The sequence below is a fragment of the Ursus americanus genome, chromosome 17, assembly GCF_024610735.1.
Source record: "Ursus americanus isolate L20-20 chromosome 17, mUrsAme1.1.p, whole genome shotgun sequence".
NCBI classification, from domain to species: Eukaryota; Metazoa; Chordata; class Mammalia; order Carnivora; family Ursidae; genus Ursus; species Ursus americanus.
Genome location: NC_142143.1, coordinates 20,074,347 through 20,100,020, shown reverse-complemented (window position 1 = coordinate 20,100,020; position 25,674 = coordinate 20,074,347). Strand labels below are relative to the sequence as shown.

Here is a 25,674-nt window from a genome sequence, read left to right as displayed (position 1 = left end):
CAGACAAAATAGACTTTAAAACAAAGTCTGTAAAAACTTAAAAGAAGGGCACTATATAAATAAAAGCAAATATAAACTATTGGGACTACATCAAAATAAAATGTTTCTGCATAGTAAAGGAAACAATCAACAAAACTAAAAGTCAACATGCTGAATGGGAGAAGATATTTGAAAATGACATATCTGATGAAGGGTTACTATCCAAAATATATTTAAAAACTCAACACCTAAAAACCCACAAATAATTCAATTAAAAATGGGCAGAAGACATGAACAGACATTTCTCCAAAGAAACAGACACATGGAAAAATCCTCAACATCACTCATCATCAGGGAAATGCAAATCAAAACTATAATGAGATATTATCTCACACTTGTCAGAATGGCTTAAATCGACACAAGAAACAAGTGTTGGTGGGGATGTAGAGATATGGGAACCCTTTTGCCCTGTTGGTGGGAATGCAAACTGGTGCAGCCACTGTGGAAAACAGTATGAGGGTTTCTCAAAAAGTTAAAAATGTAACTACCCTATGATCCAGTAATCACACTTCTGGATATTTACCCAAAAAATACAAAAACATTAATTCAAAGGGATTCATGCATCCCTGTGTTTATTGCAGCATTATTTATAATAGCCAAATTATGGAAGCAGCCCAAGTGTCCATCAGCTGATGAATGGATAAAGAAGATATGGTATGTATATACAATGGAATATTATTCAGCCATAAAAATATGAAATCTTGCCATTTGCAACAACATGGATGGAGCTAGAGAGTATAATGCTAAATGAAATAAGTCAGAGAACGTAAAATACCCTGTGATTGCACTCATGTGGAATTTAAGAAACAAAACAAATGAGCAAAAGAAAAAGACAAACTAAGAAACAGACTATTATTATGTTCAGTTAGCCACTGTATAGTACATAACTAGTTTTTGATGTAGTGTTCAGTGATTCATTAGTTAAGTATAACACCCAGTGCTCATCACAACACGTACCCTCCTTAATACCCATCGCCCTGTTACCCCCTCCACCCACCCTCCCCTGCTTTGAAACCTCATATTGTTTCCCGGGGTCCATAGAATTTTATTATTTGACTTTATTGGATCTCCATTCATGAAACTCTCGTCATGAGAACTGAGAATGTCCACTTTTGAATGAAATAATGTTCAGTGAATAATGCAATGTGAAAATCAATTAGTATCAGAATTCCAGTGTCATTAGCATCCCTTAAGAATTTGAACCATAATTACTTATGCTGTCTGTATTTCATGCCAGAAAATAATTTGGTATTTTAACCATTCAGAACTGACTTCTTTAATAATGTGCTATTTCTCATTCCAGGTTTAAGTTTATCTATTCATGGGGCTGAAAAGCGTTTGCAAATCCATCAACGGCGAAGTGTGGCAAGCCGTCCAGGGTCACGTCGCCTGCCCGTGGTCAGGCATTCCTCACTTCCACCAGGCAGAAGGTCAATAAAAATGGAGGCAAGTTCTTCTGGAATCACTAATGGGAAAACCAAAGTCTTCCACCCAGGTAATGCATGGAAAATATTCCACAAAAACCCATTTTAGCAGCAACCTAATGTTGCCTGCATTATTTTTTTATTCGAGTTAAACTTACCTTTTTATTTTTTATGTTTATTTTTTTTAACTCTCCTTTTTAAAGAGTCTTGTTTTCTCCTCTCTTTTACCTTTGGTCAGTGGTAAATGTCACCAAGACCAAAAAGAAGAGAAAGAGCTCAATGTGTCAGAAAAGGTTAAGACTACATTCTACCTACAGTGGTGGAATCTAAATGAAAATCTGAGTGAGTAAACTCTTACTCAGTTCAAAAAAGCTTATTGTATAATACAATAAAATAGAGATTTGGCCATTTTCTTGATAATTTGTTCTAAGATAGTCCAGGGAAAAATTCAGGCTAAAAATGCCCACTTTGAGGCCTGCGTTATCTGACTTGCCTTGGCTATATTGTCTGGAGATTAGGAGAGAAGACTGGAGTTGTATTAAGTTTCAAGGCTCTGGAGAACATCTGTGATTTCTTAAAATGAGTCTATATTAAAATAGGTAATTTCAACTAAAAGGTTTTATTTGCTTGTTTGGATGAGAAGCTCATCTAAGCATTCATTCATTCATTCATTCATTTGTTCATTCAGTGAATTTATTGAGTGCCTTCTGTATGCCATGCATTGTTTTGGGTTGAGAAAAAGTGAATAAGGCAACATTTCTGCCCATCTGATTCACAGAAACATTGAATTGTGAGGCAGTTCAGAAGTCCTTTAATGTAACTGTGACCTGATCTTGATTCCTCTGTGTTATGTCCTAGCAGGTGGCCACCTAGCCCCAACAAAAGCCAAGCCTCCATATCTAGATATGTCACACCATCTCTCTCTCTCAACTGATAACCTTGTTTCCTAACTTCACTGAGGTACCCCAGGGCCATTGGGTGTGAATTACTGCAGATTCCTTACCCTCCATCTCCAAATTTATCTCTGCTTACTTTCATCCTACTTCTCTTTCCTCCGGTTTTCAGAAAGTGAAGTTCCTCCCACTGTCCTTGACCAAGCCTTCACCTGTGGCCTTGGCCACCCTTCTTCTCTTGAGCCTCACTCAGGAGAATGTGTACCCTCATTGTTGTCTTTTCCCCTCCCTTGCTTTTGACTTAAGAAGGCTTAAGCTTCTCCCATTCTAATCATTTTCATTTGACACTGACCTTTTCTCTCTTCTGCCATGGTTCCTCCTCTAAAAGAATAATCTACTCTTGTTTTCTCTTCTCTCTCACTTCCCAGCCACTCTTGAACCTAATACAATCTGGTTTCTAGATTCTCCACTCTGTCACAGCTGTCTTGAGGCCCTTCGTGACCAACTTTTATCACAGAATGCTGTGTGGCAATCTCTTCTGATGCATGAGATCAGGGTGGACCACCACTTCTTCCCCAAAACACTGTTCCCTGGTTTCCATGATGGCCTTCTTTCTTGGTTCTCCTCTTGCTTCTCTCACAGGGAACTTGGATGGTTTCCCTACCACCAGTATCTCTCTCTTTCCCTTGCTTCCTGTCTCAATACATCCTTTATATCAAATCCAGAATGATTCATCTCTGCCCCTAATCATGTCATTCACCTTGTTGATCCTACCGATTTTGAGGTAAAGTTCAAACCTCTGAGTGTGTTAAAAACAAATGCCTTCCCTGATCTAGCTCTACTGCCTCTCATCCTTCATTTTTGCCCCCTTCTGCCTTAAGCTTTATATTCTAGGATATCACTCCTAGTTCAACCAGAAAAGCAGAACCAGTAGAAGATGGATATTTAGAGATTTATTGCAAGAAATTGGCTTCCATAATTGGGAAGGCTGTGTAGGCAAATCTGAAATCCATAAAGCAGACCATCATCAATGGCATGCTGGAACTTTTGGGCACAGGTGAAGCTGCTGTCTATAGGAGGAATTTCTTCAGAGAAGCCTCAGCTCTGCTTTTGAGAACTGTCAACTGAATCAGTCCTGCCCAGATTATTTAGAATAATCTTTCTTATTGAAAGCAACTGATTATGGACTTTAATTATATCTACAAAACACCTTACAGCAACACCTAGATTAGTGTTCATTGAGTAACTGGGGATTGTAGTCTAGCCAAATAGTCATATCAACCACACCATCACATCTAATCAGACTGACTTGCTTTCAGTTCTCCATCACATGATGCTATTTCATGTCTCCCAACCTTTGTTCATGCTGTTCTCTCTAGGATGCCCTGGTTTTGTTCCATTATCTTTTAACATTTTGAAGTTACCTATCTCTCCACCATAAGGTCTTCAAGGGCAGGGATTCTGGATATTTATCTTTGTCCTTTCAATAAATATTTGCAGGGTAGGATTGAACTGAATCTTCATTAGCTGTTTTTCAGACTATTACAATAGCTTCATTGTACATTTTCCCAGCTTTATTGGGATATTATTGACAAATTACAATAGCTTTTTAATTGTTCTACCTGACTTTCTTTCAACAAATATTTATTGGAGACCTATTAGGTTACCAGGCACTCTTCAAGTATTTGGAATACATTGGTGAATGAGGAATGAGTCTGGCAGTTTGAGGAACAGCACAGAGACCCCTGAGCCTGGAGTGAGGGGGAAACACCAGCCTAGATAGGTCAGATAAAGCAGGGCCTTGCAGGCCATTATAAGGACTTAGAACTCTTTGCAAAATGGAGTTCTTGTGGGTTTTTGAGCAGAAGATTCCCATGATCTGACTTATTTTTTTTTTTTCAAAATTTATTTATGAGAGGGAGAGAGCACGAGAGTGTGTGAGCAGGTGGGGGGAGGGGCAGAGGAAGAGGAAGAGAGAATCCTCAAGCAGATTCCCCACTGAGTACAGAGCCTGATGCAGGTCTTCATCCCAGGACCCTGAGATCATGACCTGAGTCAAAATCAAGAGCAGGATGCTTAACTGACTGAGCCACCCAGGCACCCTGATGTGACTTATATTTTAAGAGGACCACATTGGCAACTATGTGAGAATACATGATAGATGGAGAGGGTGAAAGGAGAAAGGTCAGATAGGAGACCATCATAACAGTCTGGTGAAAGCAATGATGGTAGCTTTAACTAGGGGTGGCAGAAATGGTAGTGAGAATTTAGATTCTGGGAATATTTTAAAGTTGGGCCATCAGGATTTCCAAGTGGATTGGATGTGGCGTAAGAGAGAAAAGAGAGCTAAGGATGGCTGTAAGGTTTTCGGCCGGAGTAAGTTGGATTGGTATCAACTGAGATGGAGAAGGCTGCAGGGGAAGCAGATTCAGTCAGTTTTAAGGAAGAATTAGGGTCAAGATCAGAAATCCGATTGTGGACATGATAATATCGAGAACTAGTGAGATCATGTGGGTGGTAGAATAAACATGTCTGGAGTTTGAGAGATTGGTCTGGGAAGGAGATATAAAATCAACTATTGTTGACATATAAATGGTCTTTAAAGCCATGTGATGAAAAGAGGTGACAGAAGGAAGAAGTAAAGATGGAGAAGGGGAGAAGACTAAGGGCTAGAATCTGGGTGACTCCAATAGTAAAGGTAGGAGAGAATGAAGACCAAGAAAGAATGACTGTCAAGGATGTCAAGAAACTAGAAATTACATGTTTTGGAAGTAAAGAAAGTTTACCAAGAAGAGAGGAGTGATTATATAGGTTAAATGTTGCTGAAAGTCAAGTAAGATGAGAGCTAAGGGTTGGCCATTGATTTTAGTAAAGTGGCGATCAATGGTGATTTTGATAAGAAAAGTTTTGGTGAAGTGGTGGGGATGAATCACTGATTAAAGTGGGTTTAAGAGAAAATGGAGGGATATGAATTAGATATTGTGAATACAGACAACTTTTTAAAAGCAATTTTGCTGTGAAGGCTAGTGAAGAAATAAGGCCCTGGCTGGAGAAGAAGTAAAGTCAAGAGAGCATTTTGTTTTTTTCAAAATAGCACATCTCCAGCAGATAATTTATGATGTTCAGGAGAGGGGAGAATTCATGATGTGGGTGTCAGTGAGAGATGAGAGCTATGCACAATAGAATTATGAATAATTTATCTGTGATAACAGATGGGAAGGGAGAGTGTATGTGGCTGTTGGCAGTGTGACGAGGGTCTAAAAAGTTCTTTCCTACTGTATCAGTTTTATCTGTAATGTGGGAGGCAAGGTCATCACTGAGAATGAGAATCAAGTCTTGTTCCGAGATGGAGGGAGAGGGAGATGGTATATGAAGACAGGTGATATGGACGGGGAGATATGACTGCCTGCCAACCCACATTAAAGGGCTATTCGAGATTCATGGTCATGAAATTAAAGTAGGACAGGTCATCATGGTTGTGTGTTTTTCTTTAACTTTGTTTAGGTACATGCTTGAAGACATAGAATAGATGGACAGTTACATTTAGTCGGGGTTGTGATTTTGCCAAGGAATTAGGAAAAGAGAATCGAAGGTGCATGAAAGGGAATGATGACAATTGGTTATGTGATTCAAGCTTGGTAAAGAGGGAAGTGAAGTCAATAAGGGAATGAGGGGCAGTGGGAAGTCGATAGAATTGGTTGGAGGTTCCAGAGCTTTGGAAGGGTGTCAGGTTCAGTGTAGGGAAAAGAGCTAGAAAGTTAAGAGGTGGTTGTAAGAGAGTGAGTGGAATGCCTGGCACTGATATTATGGAGGGGTTTGCTGTTAGTAATAATGACAAGGTCTACACTAGGGTATGAAATGAGTGGCTGTAATAGGGTGGAGGGCAAGATCATTGAAGGAAAGAATTCTCAGGGAGTGAGAGGCCAGGGTTTGGGAAAGATCATTCATATAGAGGTTGAAACTGTCAAGGAATTGAATAGTGTTTAGAAGAGGGATAATAAGCCAGGACTTGGCCTCACCCAGAAGTGAGGGAGCATGTCCTGGAGGCAGCAGGTGAATCCTTCAATGGCGAAGGATTGAAAGTGATATAGCAACCTGAGATTCAAGACTGGAGATGTTTAGGGAATAGGGAGGACCAGGGTCTGAAGGTGCTATTAAGACTCAAGGAAGATACCTCTTCCTTTCCAGGCCCATTGGTGTCAGGACTGTAGGAGAAAAATAGTACCATAGGAAGGAGCCACAGGGGGAAGCAGTGACCTCTGGAAAAGCCAGGCTTTCATATGAGCAAGAAGATGAAGAGAACAATCTGAGGAAAGACTGATGATGGGAGGAGAATTCTGGAGGGCCCAGTGGAAGGGATTTGGATGTTGGGGAATTGTATTCCAAAGCTTTCTTTAATTATTTTTCTGGACCATCCCAAAGTTTTCCTCCAAAGAGACTATTAATATTATCCCTCCTCTACTTAATGATCTTTATGGCTGTCCAGAAGAAATCACAACCTTGTGAGTCCAGTTTTTCAAGCCCTCTGCAGTTTAACCTTTCCCTGTCTTTGCTGGCCTATCTTTTGTACCCCACTCTGCCTTATTCTACTTTAACCATATATGGTTCTTTGCTATTTCTCAAATAAGCTCCTCCCACTTTTGGAAATGCTCCTTCCCTTAGTAAATGTCTACTTAGAACTTCTCATTCCTCAAAATGTAACCCAATTCCACATCTTCTTAAAAGCCTTCCTAGATCTCACTGGTCAGAATCGGTCTCCCACTTTCCAGTACTTCCACAGAATTCAGAAGCTTAATCAAAGTCCACATGTTTTTTAGATTTCATAGGTCTCCTGAAAGGCAGGAACTGTATTCAGTTTATCTTTGTATTCTCCATCTCCACTAACCCCATGCTTTATTCAGAGAAAGGTTTGCTAAATGATTATTTGCTGTTTGTTGAAATCTATTCTATCCACTGGATATAGGTTTGCTTTCTGAAGTTACACAGACTAAATCTAATTCCTTTAAATGATGTTCCTTTAAAAACTCATCTTAGCTATTTGCCAGCTGAAACATTTCCTAGTTTCGTCAATGCTTCCTTCAATGATGTGGTATTCAGTTTTTTTACCATCCTACCCATTTTGTTGTTAGAAACCGTCTTATTTCAATTACTGCCTCTTTGAATATACAGCACCCAGAGTATTTTGTTCATGTCTGGCCCAGGTAGAGTCAGTCAGTGTTTACCTGACATCTTGTAATGTAATAAAAATTTAAAGAAATGTTAAAGTATTTTCTAACGGTGTAATGTCAGTGTGAGATAATTTAGCATATGTCAAGTCACTGATCTCACCTTAAAAACATCACTATGTTTATCCATAATTTTATCATAGATAGTGAACCCTACTTGCATTGGCTAATGGCAGAAAATATAAGTAAAGCCAATTCTCTAGCACTGAATTAAAACAAAAATTATATTTAATTATAATTAAAAACCTGTTTTTTAATATGTGTATTTAAAACTATTCTGCAAGATAGATATGACATCAGTTACATCTTTTTATTTTTAGTATACTAACACTAATGCATCATAGCTCTCTGTTGGGAGATTATAAAAGGGCTCTCAAACTTATTTATAGTGAGTCATAGATGTTAGAAGCATCATGGCCATTTTAGTAATATTGAGGCCTATTATGTGATCCATCTACTTTTTACAAAGTTAATAATCGCAATTCTCAAAGTGCTTTCTAAAAGCTCACTCAGACTGGCTGTGAAGTACAAAAAGAAAAAAAATAAGTCTTGTTGATCTTCTATGCTATCAGCCCTGAAAAATTTCAATTCATATATCCCCCTTTGGGTTTACAAACATTTCTGAGTTCCTACTATGTACAAACAAATATTTATTTGGGAGATAACTCGTTGGGACTGCAATGGTGTAGAACTCTTTTATATATGGACTTTAGGGAGCTTACAGTCATGTTCAAAGAGAAATCAGTCAGGGTTCTTTGGTTATAAACAACTGAAACTAATTATTTAATCCAAGCAAAGAAGGAATTTAAATCTGGAGGATATAGATGGAAAGCCTGTGCATGGAACCAGCCTTGGAAAAGGAACAGAAACCAGCAAATGAATTATTTGATTATCTGGAATAAATGAACCCTTACAGTTTGTCTTAGTTTTGCATTATTTGGCTAAAGTTTTGAAGACTTGGGAGAGACCAGTCTTATTGGCCATATACCTTTCCCTTGGCTGGATAGGTAGTAATGAAAGAAAGGATAGGACAGAAGGAGACTTCTCCCTTCAGCTATTATAATAGGATTGTAGGACCACTTAATTTCTCCTCCCATCTAAACTACATATGGTAAGGGAAAGACACTGCCCCAAAAGGAAATAGAGGGGATGTTAGAAAAGAGAAATGTACATAGAAGATTGTCCACTACAGGGACCTGTATGTAACCTGCTATAATAGAAGTAAAACTGTTTTAATGGCTGGAATGGAGATTTAAATAAAGTTATGGGAATATTCTTAGTGGGAAAAGTTTAAGAAGGATTCACAAGGTATATAGTCTACAAATTGGACTTTGAAGGTCAGCTAGAATGTCAACGGGAGGATGGAGGGATGACCATTCATATATAGGAGGGAACATAATGACAGAGAAAATGCACTGTACTGGTTATGAATGTAGGCTTTGTTGCTAGAGATTTTGAATCCAGATATGTTAACTGATAGCTATGCAGACTTGGGCAAATGACTTAGGTTCTGTGAATCTCAGTTTTTTGACCAGCGAAACGAGGATATTAATACCTATTTCATGGTGTTAGAGTTGCCAGATAAAATACAGGACTCACAGTTAAATTTCAGATAAACAGCAAATGTTTTTTGGTGTATTTCTCAATATTGCTTGGGGGCACACTTATAATAAAAAATTATTAGTTTATTTGAAATTCAAATTTAACCGGGTACTCTATTTTTATGGACTATAGCTGGCAACTCTATATAACACCGTTAGGAGAAGTTGATAAATTCATTAATGTGAAATGCTGAATATGATCCTTGGCACATAGTAGGTGCTCAGTAATAAATGGTAGTGATCACTTTTGTTTTCACCATCACAGACAAAATTCAGAAGCCTGAAAGTGAATATGTCCCAGAACCCATTCTTGCTCAGTCACTGTACCATAGAGCAGTTTTCCAGTTAACTTGTGCTGGAATGAATATTCTCATTGTGCTATACTGACACAGGAGCTGTTTACCTTTGTCTTGTATTTGTGTGGTTTCGTTTTTCTTCTGATAGTTTCAGATGTTTCTCTTGTGTGTTGATTTGTATTTGACCTTATCTTTTAGCCACTCATAATTAATGAATACTATTTTCTATTCCCCTTTGAAGGCTGATAATAGAAGTATTAAATGGCACCAAACTTGGGACGATAAGGGTCAAGAGCAGAGTAAACTGAAGCATTGATTGCAATTTTTTTAATTCGAAACTGTAAAACTTAGTGGGCATAGATCACATTATCCCAGTTTAATGACTTTGCCATATAAAATAGAATTAGAAGCCTTCTGCAATCTAAAATATTTCTTCTCTTTCTTTTCCTTTATCTGTTAGGCCAATCATACAGTCCCAGAGGAATATCATCAATCCCAGAATTTGTCCTTTCTTCTCTTTTGGAGTTTGTAAAATGGCATTTTTACTGATATGTTTCATGGTTTTCTCAAATAATTTCTAACACAATTCCTTTTATCTTTTAACTTCAAATCTGAGCAGCCCTTTATGCATGATTATTTTTTCCTTATGTATATATGGTGTCTAAATGCTGGGATGATTTGATTTCACACAAGAGAGACTTTAGGATTTTGTTGTTTCCAGTGAAGCTAGAATGTAGTTAGTTCTGTCTGTATACAGAGGTATTAAGCGTTTGACAGAAATAAAATTATAGCTACAATTTATTAATCGCTCTACCATATTCTCAACCTCAAGAACTGTTAAGCTGCTTGCATTCTTTATCTCATTTAATTTCCCTAATATTCTCATGCCTTTATCCTTATTTTTATGGCTGGGGAAACTAAGGCACAGAGAATGTTAAATAACTTGCCCAAGGACAAACAGCCAGTAGATGGCAGAGGCAAGATTCCACATCAGGTAGTCTGATGCTCTCATTCAATGTGCCAATGTTACCGTCTTCTTCAAATGATGTGGTGGCAATATATTTCTAGCAAATCAGTATAACAAAGCCTTGGAAAATTTAAATTACAGGCCCTATAATAGTTCAAACCTTAGTGTAAGAAGACCATACTAAAGAAGGGACCAGTAGGATTCCATTGGAAAGTGATGATCCACTTTGTGGCTTCTTTTTTTGTTGTATTCTGCATTAGGCCTTAATTTTTCTGTCCTCCCTTTTTCTGGTTCCGGTATTATAGAACACATTCCCATTTCGCTGAGTTTTAGGTATTACTTTCTGGCCCTCATGTCAAGGTCTGATCTCAAATTAGGGAATAGACTGAACTCGGCAAGTGCCTTTCATGTTCTCTTGTGAGAGAGAGTACCAGGAGCTATGAGGAAAAGGACAGGGAGAGACAAGGAGCAAGTAAGGAGAGATTTTTAAAAAGCCAAATGAAGGCTGTCTTATCTCTAATTCTGCCAAAATGAGAGTGGAGATTCAACTCATTCTTTAGGGAAAAAGTAAGGAAAAAGCAAATGGATGGCTATTCTTTACAACAGTAATGATCATAATACAACCACCTCACGTTAAATGATGCTTCATTGTTTCCAAAGGGCTTTCACAAATATTTCTCCGACATCTCACTTAGTTCTTCCAGCAGTCCGTGAGGTGGAATTATTACTATTTTACTATGGCTCAGGAAATGAAGTTGCTTGCCCAAAAGTATAAAATTAGTAATCGGTGCTCCGTAACTAAGACCTATGTCTTTAAATTCTTACAAGTGTTTTTTGTTGTTGTTTTTGTTTTTCAGCTGTGCCATTTTTTTTTTTTTTTTTCCTCTTGAAGACAAGAATTAGTTGAGTGTGAAATTTTGGTGTTTTTCTCATCACTTTATCTGGAAACAAATATTGAGAATTGTGGCTGAAGCTTCTTTACTGAACCTAAAGAACCTGGCTACTCTTCCTGAGTAGATCTGAAGCTGGGTGAAATTATATGTGTGTTTTATTTGTGAAATGGATTTTTTGTGTGACCGGAAGCTAAGATCTTCCACATGGCTTTGAAATTATGTGGTAGAAAAACTATAGGAGTTACTTCGGACTTCTGTTTCATTTCTCATTGTGTTGAAGGTGAATGTGGTGTCTTTCAGAACAGTCAGTGGTGTGATTTGAAAATAACACTAATCATCCTTCATTTGAATCTCTTCCTCTTTAAGTGTTGGTGTTTTTTTTTTTTGTTTTGTTTTTTTGGTTTTTTTTTTTGTTTTTTTGATGTGTGATGTGAGTTTAGTAAATATGGGGTGCTTAGGAAAACAAGCTATTTTGGGCATTGGTATCTGTGTTCCTTGCTCTCATTTGCTGAGTAACAAAATTGTGTTTTCTAAAAATATGTGCCAAATTCTTCCCTTAGATATTTACATTTTCTTTTCCCTTTGCTGAGGGACATATGCACATATTTTGACTTATATGATGCATGTAGAGAGAATTTTCTGAAGAATCTTTTCACAACCATTTGAACACACAAAACGAACGAAGAAAAGCTGTAGAAAAGGCAGCCACAAGGAAAACCAAATGACTAATTTCTGGAACAAGGATTGTGTTTTGTGGAACCTAAAACTCTATCTTCTGCCCAAGGTTATTTCAAAAATTTTATATTTAAGAAGCTTGGACAGATTTAAATAAAAATTTATCTCAAGACCATACAACCGTAACTAGTGACCTAACCCCAACCTAAGCCCTTAATTGTGGTAGATAGTTAGTAGTAAACTTCTACTATGCTTAATTTCCTCAGAGATGAAGGTCATGTACAAAATGGACAGAACCTTAGCACTCACGAGGCTTGTTGTCTTGCAAGGCCATACTCTCATACATTCATCTCAAGCTTTTCTGTAGATTTATCATGCAAGTTAAGAGAATAAGCAACATTGTAGTAATGCTGAAGGTCTCATAGTTTTTATCGTGCAACTGCTCCTAATCCTGAGTTTTTTTCATCCCTTCCTGTGTAAGAATGTGTATTATCAGAGCAACAGAACTCAGCAGGAGATTGGAAGACGCCCCCACTCCCCCTCCATGGAGAACTGCCTACAGGACTCACAGATCCTTCCTGTCCTTCAGAGCTTTGCAGCTCTGATTTCCAAGCCGTCTTTGGAACTCCTAGTGCAAGGATGCCTTATAAGTTAGGAGGTCACTGTTTCGCCAATCCTGAGAAACAAACAATTTTGTTGAAAGTCAGCCATTACTGCCTCAAGTACTAGAATTATTCTTTCCATTTTAGACCTGAAAAACATCTACCCTCTATTAGCCACATGTGGTTCTCCAGTCAGGATCCAGTCCAGAATTGAGTCCTTAGAACTAGTCAGTGTTAATCATTTGAAAAAACATCTTTAGTTTCTACAGTGACTGGTGTGGGTGAATCAGTCTGTGTATTCCTTCTAATACAATGTTGAGCTTTCTTTTGTAAGAGAATGATCTTGCAATATCACTAGATTTATAGTTACACAACACTAATATGAAAGAGTGATTCGTGGGTCTTTTTACAATAGCACTTATGAAGCATCCTCTCTTGTGAAGCCTCTATAGCTTATAGCATGCTAAATAGAATTTAGTAAGCACTATAAAGTTAAGACACAGAGATGGAAAGTTTTTCTAGAACCAGTGGAATATCCCACATGTGAATCTAGGGTTTCCAATTTCAGATCCTTCAGAAGAGCTAAATTTATTTTCTTCCTTCTTAAAAAATATTTCTTGAACACAGTCTGATGCAGGGAAAGTTTGTAAAGAAGACAGAACATACCTCTCCCTCTTCTTAAATACCATTATTCATCTTAACACTGTCAGAAACACTGATTTCACTATGGGGAATTGAAAACAAACTCTCAATTACAAAAATGGTGTTTTTTGCAGCCTTTTTAGTCCAAAAATGTTACATGTGAGGATTTATTTTAGATATTTATATCAAGTTTTGATATATCACTGTTTCCTATTTTGTAAAAATGTTGCATTTGACAATTTGTATTAAAAATACCTCTCAGGACAGGAACTACCAATTTTTATTTGCAGAGTATAAATAGAATGTAACAGATGCTCAGATCAAGCATCATTCATTATGAGGAAATCACAGAAAATACCATTGTCCCCTTTAGCCTGGTTTACAGAGTTCCCCATCTTTTGTGTTGCATGGTGAAAGTAAAATTTAACTTGTCACACTTCTCTTTATTTCTGTTTCAACATGAAACAGCTATTCCAAGTCCAATTACAAAGTTTTTTTTTAATGCATTGTTTTTATTTAGTCTAGACCCTAAACTTGGAATTGGCCTTTATATTTCAGAGATGGATTTAATGGCTCAGGGTCGCATAAAAATGGAAATCAAGTCCAGGTCAATGTAGTGTCAGAATCTGCTTTTTTTTTTTTTTACCACTTTGTGTTAATTTGTAAATATAATATCTATTTACATTTGAACAAGAAACTGAATTTTAAGTCATTTCAAGTTATTAAACTAAGGCAATATAACAGAATAAGAATAGTGATTGGATGGCTGGGTGGAGGGCAAAAGGAAGTGAAAGTCATACAACGTATATTGTCTTGTATCATAGCAGGAAATATTAAGTAATATATAAAATTGATCAAAGAACAATGGAACACCCACATGGAAATAGCCAAAAAGAGTAAAAGCAAACTCTTGAGAGTATTTGTGCTAAGTAATAGGTTTGGGGTTGAGAAAGGGGTAAGGCTGGCAACTGTTAGCTTTCATTATAAGCTTTAAGATGTTGGTACCTCAGCATTTTCTTTATTATTTGACAAGATTTGAGAAGAATTCACAAAAAAAGTAAATATGTGATCTAGAACATGTCTTTCATAGTTGTCTATAGATAACCTATCAAGATGCCTTAAAATTATGGACGATGAAAGAAAACTGGGATGTTTTCTCAAGTCTGTATCCACTGTTACTAGTAATATGAAATTGCAGTATAAGAGCTTTAACTGAGCAATTAATATGTTCAAGGCCTTGATCTAGGTTCTGAGGGGATAAAAAGGTAGATGCAGTTTGGTCCCAGGCCCCCATCATGTGATAGTCTAGTTGAGGGTCTAGAGATGAAGAAGAAAATCTAGATGGGGAGAAATAGGAGCTCACGTGTTGTCTGTGTCTACCCCACACTGTGCTAGATACTTTACCTGCCTTATTGCTGATGGAAAACGTGTACCATAGAAAAGATAAAGTATAGGTTGCTATAGAAGTTCAAAATAGCAATGGTAGAAAATGGTGTTTGCTTGTTAGGGTCAAGAAATGTTTCCTGAAGCGGAGCATTTAGAATGGTGCTTAAAAGTAGAAAGGGATTTCTATAGACAGAAATGGAATGGGAGAGGCATTGACATGTGTGCTGAGACTCCTATTTCGAGCTTGTTTTTTCGATTCCTTTTGTATATAAGCATTTAGCTAAATCCATCTAAACTAGTTACAAACCTAAAATGAATTTTTATTGTTTGCTCAGCTGAAGATCTTTTATTAAATGTAAGCACTGTTATCAAGGCTCTTTTTTATTGAAGCTACTTTCAACTTTACTCTCACACAACAGAATCACAATTAAGATTTGAGTATAATCAATCAAGTATGAGAAAAGCTCAAGACAGATTTGAAGATCACATGAATTTTGTGGCTATTTTTGATTTTTAAAATGGTTCATTTTGTTCTCCACATCTTCAGGAATCTTTTTAAAGTTTCCCTCTTCAATGTAACTTATTGGTTTAGTTTCCTTGGGATTACATTTGGTTGCATGTCAATTACTGAGGCCCAGTGGGGGTTATATTTTATTTTAAAACTTTATCAGTTTGAAACCATGACATTTTCACCATCTTGCCTCTGAAAAGGAGCTTTGTGTTTTGACTCAAAGTCAGAGGCATCTGTGACTGTAGAAAGAGCTTTGATTCTCAACTTTTTAGAGATCACATCAAAACTATAGGACTAACAATAAATAAATATCGGAAGTTCAAAGTAGGACACAGAACTTTTGTATTGAAGTATTTTTTCTTGTTCACTGGGCAGTATGTGCTAAAGGTAAAGCTTATCACCTTGAAGGATTCATTTGAAAATGTCCTTGCACAAGCGATCACTTTCTATTTAGGAAAGTTTACAAAAGTCCTTGTTTTATAGCATCCCCTACTTTGTCATGTTGGACTTTAATGAATGATTTCCTGCCAGAAGTTTCAGACCGTTATATTACACTTTAAAGTGTATTTTATATTTCTTCTAGAGCAGAGAAAGGAAAACACCTTTATTTTAGGAATTTTAAATGTGATCTTACAGTTTACTACGAAGAGAATGTTGCATCCTGCAATTTGGAGCTCTTTAAATTATATATTTTAAGAATTGTATTAATCCAGAAAATTTTATGTTAGAATTATCTCTTACTGTCTTAACATTTGTAGTCTTTAAGTCTTGAATCTGAACTCTCAGTATTTAATATTCTCCACTGCCACAATCTGAATTTAATGACTTTAAAATTATAAAAATATTTTGTTTATTGTAAAAAAAAAACATAGACAAGATAAAGAATAAAATAAAATATACCCGTAATTTTAGAGATGAGGGATAACTATGTACCCATTTGGACTATTTTCTTCCTGCCTTTTTTTCTAGTCATATAAAAGGGTACTTTTTAAAAATATACTTGAGACAAATCTATTTATCTCTATCCTTGTATCCATTTTCCTCACATTTTCATGATATCTTAAGCATTAAATATTCTCTAAAGACAGACTTTAACGACCTGAATGCCTCCTTTATGTTGCATCTTTTGTGACTTCCTACACTCCTATACTGTTCTCTAACAAAAAAATAATTACTGGGGCATCTGGGTGGCTCAGTCCATTAAGTGTCTGCCTTTGGCTCATGTCATGATCTCTGGGTCCTGGGATTGAGCCCCACAGTGGGGCTTCCTGCTCAGCAGGGAGTCTGCTTCCCCCTCACCCTCTGCTCCTCCCCCCCTTGTTCTCTCTCTCTCTGTCTCTCAGATAAATGAAAGAAAATAAATAAATATAAAATATATAAATAAAAATAAATAATCTTAAAAATAATTACTAAAAATTTATGGAATTTTGGTTATTAGAAATTGTAGTAATTTATTAGTCAAAACTACTTCTACATGGGGGCGCCTGGGTGGCACAGCGGTTAAGCGTCTGCCTTCGGCTCAGGGCGTGATCCTGGTGTTATGGGATCGAGCCCCACATCAGGCTCCTCCACTATGAGCCTGCTTCTTCCTCTCCCACTCCCCCTGCTTGTGTTCCCTCTCTCGCTGGCTGTCTCTATCTCTGTCGAATAAATAAATAAAATCTTAAAAAAAAAAAAAACTTCTACATGAATTTATGAGCTCAGACAAACAAGGTAAATAAGTTGGGCTCCTGTGTATTAGCCTATTTATCAAGTCATTTGCTTTTTAGGTTATATAGTGGCATTTGTCATGTCGGAAGCACTAGAACATGGGACTATTGGTAAATCCTTTTCCCTTATTTCTAACAGCCTGTATTTGTGACAGCTTTCATATATGGGGGGTTTTTAAGACTGGTAGGAGCATGGGTTGGAGTTGCATCTTGACAACTTAGTAGCTGTATAACTGGGCAAATTATTCCTTCCCACTGCACCTTCTTCTCAAAGGTAAAGGCTAAATGAGATGATAAAGTACATAGCCCAGAGCCAGCCTATAGGCGGTATTGAGTATTCTTATTTATTTTTTGTCATCGTTATTATGAAGCGTTTGGTTTTTGAGCAGAACAGTGGCAGCTAGCCTTAGCAGAGGTTGAAAAGCAACAGCACTTGTCCCTACTTATGCACAGTAGCCGGCCGTGGGAAAACCAAATAATCCATTTTAATTCCTGTTGAGAAGCTTAGTCTCAACTGTTAACTTCAGTGAGGCAACCATATGCATGCATTTGAGAAGTTCACGGTGTCTGCGGTGCTTGACGATGCTTGACAGTCACTGAAATGCATGCTGGTGTCCCAAAGAACAGACTTGTGGCTTCCTTCTCATTATTCAGTAGCAAGTTTCTGTATAAATGTCAATGTTCCTTTGATACATTATTATGATGGTAATAGTAACGGTTTCCATTTATGGAGTGCTGACTGTCTGACAGCTAAGAGCTTGTCATGCATTATCTCCTTTAGTCTTCATGGTTGTTCTGTGAGACTGTTATTATCACCCTGATTTTATAGACGAGAAAACCAAGATTTAGAGATATTCAGTGTTTCCTAATAAGAGTTTGAATGCTGGTGTTCAGGACTCCAGAATCTGGGCTTATGGCTTTCCTTATAGCTCTACGGGCTTTCTTTCATAATTATCACGTAGCCTTAGTCATTTATTCAGCCTACATTTGTTGACGGCCTGCCTACTCGGTGCTAGGCACTGTTCTGTGTACTGGGTGACAGCGTGCAGGTAAAAGTTCCTGCCCTTCTAAAGCTCACCTTCTGTTATATTAAGTTACTTGTGTTCATGTCCCTCCTAGAATGAGCATCCTTATACGATAGCGACTGTGTCATATTCTTTTGAGTTTTAGCGATGTAACTGAAATTTATTCAAGGCTAAGAATAATTCTACAAAAATATTGGAAGCTACGGCATGCCCCACTCTATTCATCAGACTATCTTTTTATTTTAGCACTGGCTTTTTAGCTCTTCTAAAGTCCTCAGAATTGGAGATGATTATTTTAAGAAGCATTTAAAGGTTTATTATTGTTAGTGATAAAGCTACTTTTTAATATCTTGGTTCCTTTGATGTCCTTAAATGTTCTCTAGGTGTGTGGAACAGCATGAAAAAAACCCTCATCTTCAGAGCACACCAAAAATACGTGAGACAAATCTAGTACAACAGGTTTAATTACTTCATAGCAAAAATAAAAGCATTCTGATGTAATTGAAAAATAGATGATGTAGCAGGGAAGTCCAACTGTGAGGGGAAAAATGTCTATTTTCCTGTGATATAAAGAATATTAAATCCTTTTCTAAGAATGAATTACTATAGTTTTAGAGAAGATGATATAAAGTATTTGTGTTGGATGTCACTTTTTATCCATGTGAACTGAAAATAATTTTAAATGTCCTTGGGTGGAGGCTAGCATGTTTTATTCTTCACCCAGGAAGTCATCAGTAAATACTATGAAGTGTGTAGTATTTTAATAAAGTAATTGCCTTATTTTTTACGTTGGAAGTACAATTGAACCTTTTTGGTCCCATAAGGAGCAAATGCCTGGTAATATTTCTCATTTTTTTTTAAAGTCCTTTTTCCAAGAGGATCATTGGCAAATCAGCTGGCTGTTCATTTTAGATTTTGACATTGCTTCTCCTTGGGACCCTAATGCTGGGCTCTCTGATAACCAGTGCGAACTCCATGAATATCTTTCATTTCTCTAGAAGGAGGTGTGGATTTGCAAGGCTACCAGCTGGATATGCAAATACTACCTGACGGCCCAAAGAGTGATGTGGACTTTTCAGAGATTCTTAATGCAATACAAGAAAGTAAGTTTCCCTCAAATTTTAATTTGACCATGGAAGGAGAAACTATTCTAATACTTGGGAGGTATAATAAAACTAGAAACCTTAGATGCCAAGTTTAAAAAAAAAAAATGTCTTAAAGGAGATACTGTGTAAAATAATTTTGAGACCAGAAGAGATGGTTAGTGAAATGCAGGTTTAATTTGTGAAACTGAGCCACGCAGTATTGGGGTCTTTGAAAAAACCTGATGGAAGAACTGAAGTTCTGTACTTAAGATAATATTTAGTAGATCACCAGGTACTGTGATTTTTTAGATTCTTTGATTTAATCATAATTAAATAAGTTTTTGAGAACACTATTACTAGAATACTATCCCTTTGCTCAGATGTACGAGTAGTAAGAAGTAAATGTTGATGGAGTAACCTGAAATCATGAATTTATTCTCCAAAATGGGTATCTCAAGTCACTGATGATGGGCTGTGACTTGAGAAGTGACCCCACTCTTCTAAGCATTTTGATTAATCTCTATGCTTCTTACATTACTTTTTTAAATAGTTTTTACTAGAATTTGATCTTAATACATTTACACAAGTTGTAGATTTAGCATTGAGGATGGAGGATGTGGTATCATAGACTAAGTTATTGACATTCATGTTTCATTCTCAGAGCTCTAATACTAGATCAAGTAGTATTCTACAGTGTTGCGCTTGAAGGGGTTAGATCTGAAGACCACGGCAGGAAGAACCACTGTAATTTTTTGCTACTTTTAGTTTCGTGACACTGCGTTTCTATACTAAATTTTTAATGAGCAATTTTAAGCATTTTCATAGCAGTTATCCCCTTTTGTCATCATACTACCCTCCTGACCTTCTGAGATAATTAATACTTTCACTTTATAGGTAGGACAACTGAAGGAAGGAGAAGTTAGGTGCTGAGGTAATATGATCAAGATTGGAGACCAGCTGGAATGGAGGGTCTCCTACCCTTCATTTAATTCCTTTCTGAATGTGCTCAGTATGGGATTTAAACACATCAAGGGGAAGGATCCTGAAATTGAAGATGAGGCTGGTTCTAAGAGAAATATTTTTAATGAAAAAGACAAAAGGACCAGCTATTTGTTCTGCTTGGGCAATCCTTTCATATTAGGTTAATGAATAAAAGAGAAAAAATTTCCCCAGGAGATTAAAAATCCAATTAATAGACACTGGAGAGAAAATAATTTTTTCATGGAAAGTTATAAAATTCTGTAATTATGTCATCTGATTTGAAAGATGATAGATTATATAGTGCTGAAAGGATTTTTAAAAAATGTTTAATAAGTGATAAAAGTTGGCTTCTATGCAAGTGCAGGAGATGAACTTAAAAATTTTTTAGGGCTGCATAAACTTACATCAAAATGAATTTAATGTTTATGAGACTATTTTTACAGTAATTTTTGTTAGCATATCTTACTAAAGAAACATTTGTATATGATAACGTGTATTGTTTAGAGTGGTGAGCTCTTTGTGAACAAGCAGAAGCGTATGTTTGAATAGTTAATATTTAAGTTTAAAAATAAGAAAAAGGAAATGTTATTTCACCTTAATAAGCAAGTCAACTCTTTATAAGTTTAAGAATTTTCTAATACTTTGGAACTACTCTGTTTTCTTGTTTAAAAAAAAAGATAAGCTTTATGCTAAGTAGGTTTAGGAAGCTGTCTACATGGTCATTTCTGGTAGGAAAGATTTGGGCCATTTATCTGCCTTCAGTTTCACCGTAGATTCTAAATGTGACTCAGATACTTAACAAGTTAGTTGACATTTCTAAGTATAAAAATACATAGTTTGGTTCTTCAAGGGACTATACCTTAGATTGTTATTTGTAGAAAGTTTCGAGAGACCAACTTACAACAATGTAAAAATAGGATTTGGACATCAGAAAAATTCCTTCTCTCCTACAAACATTTTTGTTAAGATGATGGAAAGATTTCATTATTTTCTTGGAATTTTGTGGACATATATGTATGACCTTTAAGATTAAGCTAGGAGACAGAGAAAATTTGCCAATTTTTTGAGTGTCTAAGCTAGGCCAGCCATTATGGTAAGTGCTCTTCCCATACTTTATCTTTTCTTAAAACAACCCTACAAGAAATAGTAGATGTGTTTTCTCGATTTTAAAGGTGAAAAAACTGAGTATATTTCCCCAAGGCTATATGGTTAATATTTGATAGTCAATATTTAGTCATATGCTGGCCCTTGTTCTGATAAATAAAAGGTTAAATAAACATGATTAGGAAAAGTGAACTCCATATTTTTTTATAAAATTATTCTTATTTTGTTACGTCTTGATGCAAGAATTCTTCCCCATGCTTCTACATGGTAAATTACATTTTTTGCCTATAGTGCTTATGTCCTAACAATGGCTTCATCTGTTCAAAAGAAGATGTCTTAGAGTGGCTAGCCATCTAAAAGTTGTTTCTCAACTTTCCCCCTAACAGATGTGGCTTATAAAGAAGAAAAGTTATTTTATCCATTCACCCATCTCTCCATCTCACCTGTCATGTGCCAGGCACTACGTTATGCATAGTATCTTAAAGCAGTGGTGAACGTTTTGGTGCACAGTTCAGTTCAAGAGAAATTGAAAAACAGATCACATTTGTTTTGTTCAGATTGAAAACAACTTGATTGCTTTCTAGGAGAAAAACATTTCTATGTGCAAGTATAATGTAAGGGTGTGTGTGTGTCTGTGTTTTCCTTGATGTAATTTTCCCTTCTCTCTATTCTAACCCATTGTTCCCCATCCCCAGATGGTAGCTAGGTCTCCTGAGCTTCTTTGTTTCAGCAGAGTTCTGTGTTACCTGTAGTCCCCGGCTTTTGTGTTCTGAAAGTGTGGGCTTCTGAGTGGCTAATGCTTGGTAAAAAGGGACAGACACAGAGATACCCACACACAGAGACAGAGGGAGAAAAGGAATTTTCTGTCCAGCTCCCTTAGATTGTCCTGCAGTGGTAGCATGGCTTCCCGTGTATGGGGAGAAAGGGAGGGATTGGCTGGGTTGTGTGCCAGGAGCCTGTGCTTGAACCACCTGAACTGCCAGCGTTGGCTACGCTTCTCCAGCCTGAGGAAGGAGCAGGTCTTCCATGTTTCAGGGAACTTTGGGGGTTCTGGGAAGGTGGCAGTGTCATCTTCGTGTTTCTTTGTTGCATCTCTAGTACCTTAAGCAGAGTACAGAGTATAGTAGCTGCTCAACAAATTTTGTTAATGAATGAGTGAGTGAATGAATTCTACTCTAAACTTGCAATGTGGGTGGCTCAGCAGAAGCAGTGTGGCTTGGAGACCTGAGTGCTCTCTAAACGTTCTGCTGTTTACAAAACCTCTGTCAAAACCTTTTACAGTCCTACATATGTGGGGTAGAGGACTGGGAATGTCAGCAATGACTGAAATTAAATTGTCTATCAGGCCAGTTGGGGTGGGGACTTAGAGACAGATTTAACTTGATGTAATGATGACAAGGTCGTGGGGGCAATTCTTACTTATGGATTGCAATTTTTGCAATCAAATTGCAAGATTTTTGAAATATGGACATTTTTGAGAAGTAGACATTTAGAAATATTTCCTTCTGAAATTAGATTGAGGATCACGTTTTAAAGCTCTGTAGTCCATGAAGCCGGTGTGTTTGTGTATGTGCATTTGTTATATTAGCAAACCTTTAAGAAAGCTATCAAAGGTTATACTGAACCTTTTTATTCTTGCTTTAAATTATTACCAGTGCCCCGTCTTTTCTAGGGATCCTTCCTCTACCCTGCCCCACTCTTTGTTGCTTACCCCTCCTGCTTTGTCCTTAGTTTTTCTTTTCTTGATTCCTAGTATGTACAGATACAGACCATGGGGACTCTTGAGTGGCATTCAAACTATGGTACATTATTGTGTTATAATCCATTAGGTTCTAAAGAAGGAAAGTGAGCAAAAAGCAAAGTGTTTGAAATGAGGACTTGGAGGTTGGAAGGATTGTTGTTTTCCTGTAATCGGACTCTCTGTGCTTGCACGTGTGTCTACGTAATCACAGTGCTGTTCCTGCACTGGTAGTGCTCTGTGCTTCTGTGCCCGCAGAGACTGAGTCATTTCTCAGTGACATCCAGTGAGTCATTTTGAATCCAATTTCTTGAGCCCTGATTTCCAGTTTTATTTTTAATCCATATGGTCATGCTCTTTCAAAGGGGAGGATGGGAAGAGGGAGATGCTGACATCTATGGAACACATAATCTTGCCTGGCAACTCTGTGGTTGACCTTTTTACCCATATTACTCTTTTCAGTCTTAAGTTTTATTTGCTTTAATTTCCACATCCGATAAAGGGAGATAGTTCTAGTAAATCTATATAAAGCCCTTAGTGTGGTGCTAGGCACATGACAAGTGTTGGCCGCTACCTTGGCTTCATTCCTCTCAGTTGTGTGTGGGACATTGTATTATCCGCACTGATAGGACAAAGACACTAAAGCTTGAAGAGTTAAATGCCCAGTCTAATAGCTAGTAGGTACAAGGACTAGCATTTGAACCTAGGCTTGTCTGAATCCACAGCTCATGCTCTTTCCAGAGAAGAGGAAGTTATGGTCAGGAGACTGAGGATCTTTAACGCAGGACATCATTGACTTCATTTCACATTGTGAAAAGATAACCAAGGCTATTGAGCAAAGCTTGAATTAGGTACTTGGTTCTTCTCTAGGTATCATTTTCAGGTTGTTAAGAGGCACCGTTATTATCTGCCTTGTTATAGAAGTAATCAAGGTGTCTGTCCTTTTCTTTAGAATGAAGTTAGTAGCAAGAGAAGCTCTTCATAAGAAACATGCTGTCCCAGGAACAAGTTAATGATCTTTGCCCCATTGCAGAGTGTCCTGTGGATGCCCCATGCTGTGGTCTATGCTCTGTTGTATAAACTGTATCATCACTGAGCCAGGAAATGCCAATGAAATTTTTTTAATGAGCACACTTTTTAAAAAATTATGACTTTTTTCTTTGCAGAGATATATTTGAATCTTAAAGTATTTCAAGTAAACTTCCCATGGCAGAAAAAAGTACCTACTCTCATATCTATCACAATTAGAACCCTAGCTTGCTTTCTTCAGGTTTTCTTTGGGGAGATGTTAGCACAACCGTTTAATTGTTGCTGTAACACACTAGCAGAGATTTCCAAACTTTTTAAAGCAGTAGAATCGATTGTTTCTTCCTCAAATATATTTTCGCATATAGTCTCAATACATAAAAAAGGTAACTGAGTTGTTTGGGGTAGCTGGGGGTAATGGGTGTAGTGCTTTTCTCACTCGGTTTCCTCTTTGTCCCTTCCATTGCCCCTGAAGCTCCTCCAAAAGGATCCTGGGGTTCCAGGGAACACACTTTGAAAGCCCCTGACATTTGGAAAGGAATAAAACTAGCTAAGGGAGGATTTATGTCTTTTCCAATTTATTTATTTTGAGTTTTCCAATTTAGGCCCTTTTTTCCTCTCATTGGTAAACCAAACAGTCTCTGCCTTAGGGATGTTGTAAGATTCACGTGAAGTGTATTGAACAGAGTTCTAGGCTTGCTGATATATACATCTTACATAGTGTTTGGTCTAAATCCCAGCCTAAGGTGCTCAGAGCTATGCTGAGTCTGTGTGTTTCTCTGAATTTTTAAAGACCTTTAATTGGATCTATTTGTTAAATTTTAAAAAGTATCAGACCTGTCCAGTGACAGATGTAAAGTCTAGCTTTATTCAGATAAATATTAAAACTGTGACAAGACAGCTGGGTGGCGGTTAAAGGACTTCCTGTGCTAGAAAGCCAAACACGATTTTTTTTTTTTAGTATTAGAGCGTGCGCTCTCACACGCGACCACGTGCGTGAGTGGGGAGGGAGGTAGGGAGGGACAGAAGGACAGAGGGAAAGAGAGGGGATGCAGATCCACTGAGCTGGGAACCTGATGCAGGGCTCAATCCCAGGACCCCAAGACCGTGACCTGAGCTGAAACCGAGAGTTGGACACTTAACCGACTGAGTCACCCAGGCGCCCCAAGCCAAACATGATTTAAGAACAGTGGGATGCTTTCCACAGAAACAAGAAACCGGCTAGAAACAGCGTGGATATGAGGGTCAGAACTGGGTTAGAGTTCCTCTCTGTCACTTGCTAGCTGGCCTTGCTTAGTGTCTCTGAACCTTTCTTTCGCATAATGCCCTTCTAAGGTATTTTGAGGACAAAAAGGGAAAACAGGCCTGAAAATCTTGAATACAGTCAGCTCTCAACACTGTAGTGCCCTTGCTTCCATCTCCTTTCCCACGACTTCATCCTCAGTCTCTGGGTCTGAGAGAGAAACAGATACTTTGAAGCAATCCCACTAAGAGATAACTAGAATGAAAAACCAAATTGATAGAAACTTACAACTCGTTTTTTTAAAATTTACTTAAAAATGGGCCCGGAGTGCCTCCTATTGGCTAGTCCTTGCGTCAGTTTCAGAGCTGCCTGGGGCCTTCACCTGGAAGAGACCCTAAGGCTGGTTGTAAAGATGAACTGGTTACAGAACATCCTGCGAAATGTACAAATTAGGATGTAAACAAGCTTTTCTTTTCTTTCTTTTTTTCTTTTTGCATTCTAAATTATTCTTGAAGGTGTCCTTTTTTTGTGTTTTCTAATGAGGCTTTGAGGTTAATATGCAACATCTTCAGAGTTCTAAATATCAGATGTAACTAATAATTTGGAGCT

At 37.4% G+C, this 25,674-nt stretch overlaps 1 protein-coding gene across 2 annotated transcripts in view; it reads left to right on the top strand.

Moving 5' to 3' along the window:
- Nucleotides 1-1,344: 1,344 nt before the first annotated feature.
- Nucleotides 1,345-25,674, top strand: part of ANO4 (anoctamin 4) — a 219,396-nt gene continuing 195,066 nt past the window's right edge. The window contains exons 1-2 of one of the 2 annotated variants that reach the window (XM_045779921.2): nt 1,345-1,534; nt 18,887-18,991. In XM_045779921.2, the coding sequence (XP_045635877.1) occupies nt 1,480-1,534; nt 18,887-18,991 (160 nt within the window). In that variant the 5' untranslated portion in view covers nt 1,345-1,479. The remainder of the gene's footprint in view (nt 1,535-18,886; nt 18,992-25,674) is intronic. The other variant, XM_087868824.1, reaches the window with a different exon arrangement.